Genomic DNA, 9,054 nt, shown 5'->3' with positions numbered 1-9,054 from the left:
GCTGCGCTCCCGGACCCCGACGCGCTGCAGGTGCCCTCAGGTAAGTGGCGGCCGCGGGGCTGGGGCGTCCGCGCCGCGCCCGGAGCCCCCGGGGCTGCTCCGCTCCGCTCCGCTCCGCTCCGCTCTGCTCTCCCCGCAGGCCTGGCCGTGCTGCAGGCGCTGTGCGGCGACGTGCCTCAGCTGGGGGTCTTCTGCACCGAGCCCATCCCCAAAGGGGTCCGCTTCGGCCCCTTCCAGGGCAGAGTGGTCAACACCAGCGAGATCAAGACGTACGATGACAACTCCTTGATGTGGGAGGTAGATGCGGCTCCGGCTCCCCCCGGGGCAGCGGCCGGGCTGGCGGGAGGGGGGTCCCCGCGCCCCCCTCACGCCCCTCGGTCTCCCCGCAGATTTTCGAGGACGGCCGCCTGAGCCACTTCATCGACGGCAGGGGCGCCGCGGGCAACTGGATGTCCCTCGTCAACTGCGCGCGGTTCCCGGAGGAGCAGAACCTCACTGCCGTCCAGTGCCAGGGCCAGATCTTCTACGAGACCTGCAAGGAGATCTTGCCCGAGCAGGAGCTGCTCGTGTGGTACGGGGACTGCTACCTCCAGTTCCTGGGCATCCCCCTCAGCCTGAAAGGCACGAGCCAAGGGAAGAGACCCCAGCTACACGCCGAAGGTCGGTGCCCTGGAACCCTCCCTCCCCCTCCCCCCGCAAGGCATCGTCATCCCATTTTTCATTTCTCTGTGGCTCTGCTTGCAGCCGGCGGAGACCCTCTCTCCTCCCTAACATCTCGCTTGAACCTCCAGCAGGTGCGGGCCGCCTGCAACAGCCCTCCAGGAGGGGACAGGTGCCGCTTGTCCTTTCTGTCTAGAATTTAAATCTCAGCATTCAAGACAAAACCCCGCAAACCTAGGGCCCGATCCCTCTTTCCAGCCAAAGGCAGAAGGGTCCCCGGGGGAGGGGGGAGGAGAGGGGTTGGGGAGGTTGGAGATTTGTGTCCAGACTCCGAGTAAAAACAACAACAAAAAACAACCTGTTGCTTGCAGACACTTGAAACGGATTGAGACCCAAGCTACACACGCGGGGAAGCCCAAGCCATGCGATGAGCTGGATTTGCTTTTGGATTCTGTTTTGCGATCAAAGGTTTATTTTAGCTCACGAAAAATGAGGGGGCTCAAGCGCCCGCGTGTAGTGCCAGGAAGGCAGGCATGGCAAACAGCAGCACGGGCCCGATCCTGCTCTCTAAGGGCAAGGGCACAATCCCCACAACGAAGCACCTTGTATTTATATTTTCTTTGCCCGGGATTAAACACTCAGTGTCACACAACATTTGTTTTAGGTGGTCTTGATCTACCGCTCTTAAGTTCGTCAACTGGAAATGCAATTAATGAGGATAGACCTACTCCGGTTAATTCACAGCAGATCTGGTTTCTGGGGAGGCTGATTTCAGAGGTGTCTGTCTTGGTAGAAAGACAGCAACCCCGGGACCACTGGGTTGATTCTTTGTGGGGATGTATGTTACATACCCGAAGGAAGATAGATCCCGAGGAAACTGCAGCAAATACTACTAGTAGTAGTAAGTAGTAGTAGTAGTAGTAAAAAATGCGTTGTGGATTTGTTTTAATGCACATTTTGGAAATGACATTTTGCAGTTGTTTAACTCTGATACATTGGGCCGACCCCTGATTCGATGCTGAGGTCTGATTTCAAACCACTTAGTCGGGGCATGCAGCCAACGAGAGCTGGCATTTAAATATTTCTGCATTTCTGATCAGAACTATTTCCAAACTTAGAGAAAGCCGATGAGATGGTTCAGATCCAACGATCTGAAACAGAATCCCTCGTATTTGATTTTGCCTTGAAAACTTTCAGCTGTCTGATTTTTGGATTTCGGGAAATGTGCAGAGGCGATACTCATACTCTAGGCGGACCAGCAGGTTTTGTCGGGGCCAGGAGGTTCTTCTATGTTGCAAGAAATGCACTTTTGCAGACATTAAAGCCAAGGTGGAAATCGAGGGACTGACTTCTGTCTCTGCCTATAGTTCCTGCGGAGTTATTCTCTTTGCTGTGCCTGCCTTCAGGCAAAAGGCGATCTCCTTTAAATGAAGTAGGCACAAGGAGAGAAATCCTGGTTTCACTGAAGTCAGTGGCGCAACTTGTCATTTCCTCGGATTTCGCCCAGCGGGAATGTGCGCTCCTCACTGCTGTGACCGCAACCACTGTAGCATGGGAGAGCACAGGCGGGAACCCCAGAGTTAAGCGTTGCCAGTTGCATTTTTGCTAATTATCGCGCCCTGAATATTTACTGTAATCCTGTTACCATTTCTAAAAGCTACAACTGGCCTCGACCGAGTGGCAGCGCCGGCAGAAGGGCGTGAAACCTCCGCGTGGTCGAATGACGGCGCTTTCCCTTGTGTTGTACAGAATCTGGGGAGAGTTATAAATGCGAGAGGTGCGGCAAAGTGTTTGCCTACAAATACTACAGAGACAAGCACTTGAAATACACTCGCTGCGTGGATCAAGGAGACAGGAAGTTCCCTTGTCACCTGTGCGACCGGTCTTTTGAGAAGAGAGACAGGCTGAGGATCCACATCCTGCACGTGCACGAGAAGCACAGACCTCACAAGGTGAGCCTGGTTTCCGGATGCTATGCCAGATGCAGGGCGATGGCTAGTTAAGACATCTTATTATGGCCAATGGTAGCAAACCCCTGGAATTAGAATCCCCCCCCCATCCTCAAACGATAGTTATCCTGTAAATGATCAGCTCTTTCCGCATTTAAGACCTTCCCCCCTAAACATTAACCCTCAAAATATAACATTTCTTAGTCCCCCTTGACTCCCCATGAGGTTTGTAGTGAACCCTGGCGGTGTGAAATAGATCTCAGTACAAGAGGGTCAGGGATTTACACACGATCGTTTTGAATCCCCAGTCACGACCCCGTCTCTGGATGAATGTGTATAAAACATTTCCCTTACCTAACTTGCAGCGTCAACCATGCTTAAAGTATGCAGAAAGGGAGAATGAGGCTGGCTCCTGCAATACCTCAGTCCTGTTTTGTTTTTTCCTGAGAGGTTGCTCCTGGCTTGTTAAGCTGCTTTTCCTGCTTTCTCTCAGAATGTCGACCTGTGTTCTCAAACCCAGTCCCTCTTGAATAAAGCAGCGTTGAAATTTAAATTGGGACCATCAGCTCTGAGTTAAAACAATTAAGAGCCTTAGCCAGACAATGAGCCCCGGGCACGCAAGCTCTTATTGTTCCTAAAATCACGAACACTTAAAGGCACCAGGAACGGAGGTTTTACAGGCACTTCTCTGTTTCTTTAAAGCTGCCTTCCTATTGCTAATATTTGTCCCGTGGGGAGAGCCCAGGGAGAGCAGGGCGGAAAGCCAGGGTGCCTCTGAACTCGTTGCCTACCTTATTCTAAAACTTTATGGCACCTGTTTTAACAGTTGCCCTGGGAGGGTTTTTTTTTAACTTGTCTGGTTTGGGGCATCAGGTAGCAGAAAGTAGGAAGCATGCAGGCTTGAAGAGGTGATCAGACCAGGAAATACCTTACCTATCATCCTTGAAGAGTCTTTATGAATCAGGAATTCAGTTAGAGAGTTAGCTCCCCGGTTTAGGAGTTGTCATAAATTCTGCATATTTGCATCCACTGAGACACTTGCTATAGCTTGGGGACCTGCACTTGCCTTGCTTCCCTAGACACTTTAAGGGGTCAGTGTTTTAAAAATAGGGTGCTAGGATATTCCTTTATGGGAGCAAATGCATGGTGTGATATTTGACTAATCTTTGCCATTAGCTTGTCAGAAACATGGAAAAAGTGAGAATAAGACATGCTCATAAATTCTATATCAGGATAAAGTTAGGATGTTGAAGGTGACACCGGTGAATCATACATAACAACTGTATGTATTTGTACGTATGCCCTCATTCCTGTGTGTTTGAAAAATCATCCTTCAAATGTCTCCCTATTTTATGGATCCTCCCAGAACTAAGGTGAAATTCCTTAGTGACAATGTTACAATTTAATAATAACATCATATTTATTCAGGAATAAGGATTAGAGATTTAAAAAGTGGGTTTAACAAATTCAACAAATTTTGGAACACCATATATTATGTTTAGATATTTCTTTTTTCTCTTTCTGGCTATCTCTTCTTGGAATTTAGGCATTTTATTTTGAAATGTATGCAGAAGAAAGGTTATTGTCATCCAAAACAGGACAGGGAAAATATCCATTGTACATAGCCATAAAAAATTAAATGGGTCAGAGGATACTGCATTTATGGGACTACCCACATTGCATACAATTTCTCTTTCTTAAAAAAATTCTCTTTCACTTAATTTCTTTGAATATTATGGGTGAGAGAGAATTTATTTCAGGCAAATCATAGCTGAAAAATAACCACTTGTGACCTGATCCAAATTTAATGGATGCCAATGTAAATCTTTCATTTAATTGTTATGGACTTTAAATCAGCATCTGTCCCATCACTGGCAGCCCTAGAAGCACATTCTACAGGTAACTACTGATTCTATTAGAAGTGATTCACACACTCAGCTGAGTTGCATGTGTAGTATAGCACTGAGTGTAAAGTGCATATAGGTACAGCATTTTACAGGTATTAAAGCTATCTGAGACATTCTGTATATATATTTTTTATAAAAAATATATATTTTTCAGAAATGACAATTATTTAAAAAGTGTTTACTTTTTATTGTGAAATGTTTATCCAGACTATCATATCATTGACACTGGATACAAATCTGTTCATTAACTCCAAACCAGGTTTTGGTAAACAAGGAAATCAATATGTTTAATTAATATTTTGATGAAAAATGAACTAATGGATTTTTTGATAGATGAATCCATTTTAAACCTCCTCACTGGAAACAGCTTCAAAATTGTGCATGTTTGTTATAGTTTTTGGGACATTACAAAGACTCTGATGGCTTTTAACTTGATTTTTATTAGTTAGGGTTATGGAGTTTGCATGTGTGTATGTGGAGACACAAACATGCACATCCCAATATGTTTGTCATTGTCTCCTCCAGTTTTTTCACTGCCCTTTTGATAGAAAAGCTTTAGCTGGTTAATGTTGATGTTAACTTTATTTGTCCCTCTAGTGCTCAGTATGTGGGAAGAGTTTTTCCCAATCTTCAAGCCTGAACAAACACATGAGGGTACACTCTGGAGAAAGACCCTACAAATGTGTGTATTGTAACAAGGTAAAAGAAAACACAATCCACTCAGAAGCTTGCTTTGTGTTTGTCTGATTGCTCATCTCTTGTAGATTTCTGTGCTAGATTCAATATATAGCATGAGTGTAGATTCTTTTATTTATATTTATCTTAAATTGTTCTAGTTCAAAACTGAAGGGATGGGGATACGCTGGATTTTTCATAGATTGTTCAAAGACCCAAATAAATTAATCTATAATTTACTTACATTTGGGACACTTCTATAACAAAAAGAATGTGGAAGTGACAGGGAAGATGAAATGGTGGGCATTATATTGGACTGAGATATGGAACAGATGGAGTCAGATTTCCTGGATGACTTTAAGCATCTATACTATGTTTAAATTCTTGATCTGTAAATAAAATCAATAACATTTTCCTTCTCAGATGAGGGTGTTGTGAGGATGAAATCTACAAATGAACATGTGGTGGTCCAGAAGTGTGTTGGATATTTAGATAGATAAGAATGAATGGGCTGAAATACTGCATGAGTTTATTTCTGCTCCCTTCCCCAGCAAAGAGTCTTTGAATTCATTTGCACTACTTAATGGGTACAGTGAATAGGACTTGTTCCACACACCTGTTCTAATTATCTGTCTATTGACTTTGAAGTAATGAAACTCTTTCTGAGTAAGGCTTACTCACATGGTTAGGTGAGAAATTAGGTATTTGTATGCAGGCTTAGCTCTAAAATACAAGTTAAAACCACAGACTGTATAGCTTTGTTCAGAAACCTCAGCTTCTGGTACAACTACCACTAATAATCCACATCAATATTACCTTCTGTTGTTAAAGCTGCAGTTGTAAGTAAGGGTTGGAAATCATAACTTGGCTTTTATGCTTCTGTGGAGAAACCCGTTGGAGAAAACTTTGAGGAAGGGACTTCTGTTCCCCTCCCATTGTTCTATCAAGGTGAAGGATCCGAGTCCCCATGGAATAGATAATCCAAGCTACACTTGACTTTTGGGAAGCTGCATGTGGCTAAAACCATCCATCTCCTGCTTCTCTGTCTACTGCTGTTTCTTTTTCTTTGTCCTACCCTCAGCAGTGGCAACTCCAGTGACTCCCCGACCAGGGAAAGCTATTTTGAAAATAGAATACAGCCTACCTTCATTGCCTTTTCTACTTAAACTAAACGGCTCTGGAGAAATGGGCCTTTATACATTCATCCTGACTCCTTGTCTCCCACATCTGGCATCCTGGACTTGCCTGATTCCCACATTATCCTCCTTCCCAAGGTCCTTGAAATGAAAAGAAAAGGATATCGTGAAGGGCAGTGATCCTCTCTTCCACAGAGGCCTGGCAACATTTGCCTGTAATCCCCTGTGTGAACAGAATTGAGATCAAAGATCAGGTGGTTTGAAGGGTGGCTTGAAAAGATTTGTTGCTAAAAACTTTGATGATTCACAGCAGATGGGGATGTAGCCCAGTGTTGTTCTTACCAATCTGCTCAAAATACATTTTTGCTGTCTGTTGCTACTCTTGCCTACCTTATTTGGGTACTTAAGCCGCTGCTTCCTGTATGACAACAGCAGCTAAGGCTTCACTGCAGTACGGAAGTCCATAAGGAATAGCAGCTGGGTGGGAAAATGTGTTGATTATGCTGAAGTGTTTATTGAATAAGGAAGAAGAAAACAGGCTGGGAGGTATCTCTTCCCAGAAAAGAAGGGATCAGGTATGATGGGTGAAAGTAAACAGAAACATAAAGAAATGCTGGATTTCTGACAGCTGAATCCTAATTCTCTATACAGGCGTACCTCGGAGATATTGCGGGTTCGGTTCCAGACCACCGCAATAAAGCGAAAATTGACATAAAGCGAGTCACATGAATTTTTTGGTTTCCCAGTGCATATAAAAGTTATGTTTACACTATACTGTAGTCTATTAAGTGTGCAATAGCATTATGTCTAAAAAAAAATGTACATACCTTAATTAAAGAATACTTTATTGCTAAAAAATGCTAACCATCATCTGAGCCTTCAGCAAGTCATAATCTTTTTGCTGGTGGAGGGTCTTGCCTCAATTTGTAAAAAACGCAGTATCTGCGAAGCGCAATAAAGCAAAGCGCAATAAAACGAGGTATGCCTGTATTGTGTTTCCTTGCTTGTGTAAATATAAGCAAATCCCTACATAGGAAAAATATATTTTTTAGTTAAAATATTTACAGTAAAGATTGTAACAAAGAGGGAAATATACAATAATAGACAGTTAATTAAATAAGAAGCAGGGATTTTTTTTCTAGTTATCTCTTTTATTGGACAACTCTCTAGTTGGGTGAAATGTTAAGCAGGTTTTTGGGCCCAAGGTGCCCTTCTTCAGGTCCTGAAGTGACTTGAGGAAGGATGCTTCATGCCTGAAATCTTGCTAAGATCTCTCCCAAATATACAGTTGGTCCAGCAAAAGATATATCCAGAAAAAACCTTGTTTCTTATATATTTTCTGGACCATCACAGCTACAAATGCACCACAACACTACTACAGGTAGTTAAAGACACTTGACTTTATCCAACCTTCTCTGACATGAAGAAATATATATGCTTGTATCTTCTGGTCAGAAATATTTTGAATATAATAAACCAACCTGACTGTCCTCTTCAATCAGTGTCATTCCACTGACTTTGCTGGAGTTAGACCTGACTATACCTACTACTTTGGATGACAGAACAGTCTAACCCTTTCAGTTCTGTTTTTATGGCTTCTTTGCTGAGTGAAGAAAAAATTTGGTCAGTGCTGTGGAAATTCTGAAGATTTTTGAAGGAGGAATAAACTGACTGAATCTTAATTGGCAGACTGACCTGGCCATGCTGGGTGGAGTGGGACCTTTATATGATAGTTTTGTAGTTAATTGTATAACTTTAAATACTCTTCTTTTTTCTCTTTCATCAACCATCACATCCTTAGGCATTTACAGCATCCAGTATTCTGCGCACTCACATCCGCCAGCACTCGGGAGAGAAGCCCTTCAAGTGTAAATACTGTGGCAAAGCCTTTGCCTCACATGCAGCCCATGACAGTCATGTGCGACGCACACACAAAGGTGGCACTTGCTTAGTGTGTGGCAAACACTTCCTAGAGCAGGAGGAATTCAGATTCCATATGAAGTTCCACACAACTCTTTAGCCAACCAGCTGTGTATGTGCTTTTGTGTGTTTGTATATGTGTGTGTGTATGTGTATATATATATGTGTGTATAAGTATATGAATATGTATGTGTGTGTATGTATATATACATCTCAGAAGATGAAATCTGCTTTTGGACAGAGGCTAGCACAGGACCTGGCTGCCACTCACGTCCCACTCAGGAACCCCCTAATTAAGGGATTGGATGGTACCTAGGCTTTGTGCTAGGGACAAATTTCACCCAAGACAAATATCTCTTATGTGAGTATTGCATGACCATTTTTGTGGTTCCGATCTGGTCTTACCATGGACTGTCCAATATTAGTGTGGAAACTCCTTCTGGCGTGTTTTTACCAAATGCATTTCTTAAAAACAATTTAATCCGTATTTATTTTATCTGATCTCAGGATCAGCCAGCTGTTATATTATGAAAAGTGTATTTCAGACGATTGCATAAATCTAACTATTGAAATGTGAACGTGAACTGTCCCTGCCATATTGCTTGTTAAAGCAAGGTCTCTTCCATTGTTGAATATATAGTTCCTTTGTTCAGCTGCATATTGCCTAGGAAAAATATAGGATCATAGGAAAATAGAACTAAATGGGACCTCACAAGATCCTCTGATCCAGCCTCCCGCTCAAGGCAAGATCATCCCTGACTAAACCATCGCAGTCAAATGTCTGTTCAACCAGCTCTTGAAAATTTC

General features: G+C 43.4%; 1 protein-coding gene across 1 annotated transcript; it reads left to right on the top strand.

Moving 5' to 3' along the window:
- Nucleotides 1-15: 15 nt before the first annotated feature.
- On the top strand, nucleotides 16-8,347 carry PRDM14 (PR/SET domain 14; the record flags this gene model as incomplete). Its single annotated transcript, XM_019519123.1, has 6 exons — nucleotides 16-40; nucleotides 140-297; nucleotides 390-660; nucleotides 2,410-2,612; nucleotides 5,114-5,215; nucleotides 8,129-8,347. Coding segments are annotated over 6 exons (978 nt in total), but the record flags the coding sequence as incomplete, so codon positions are not given.
- Between the last annotated feature and the right edge of the window lie 707 nt (nucleotides 8,348-9,054).

This window comes from Gavialis gangeticus, unplaced genomic scaffold, assembly GCF_001723915.1.
Source record: "Gavialis gangeticus isolate Ggan-Ray unplaced genomic scaffold, GavGan_comp1, whole genome shotgun sequence".
Taxonomy (NCBI): domain Eukaryota; kingdom Metazoa; phylum Chordata; order Crocodylia; family Gavialidae; genus Gavialis; species Gavialis gangeticus.
This window is presented reverse-complemented; position numbering and strand designations above follow the sequence as displayed.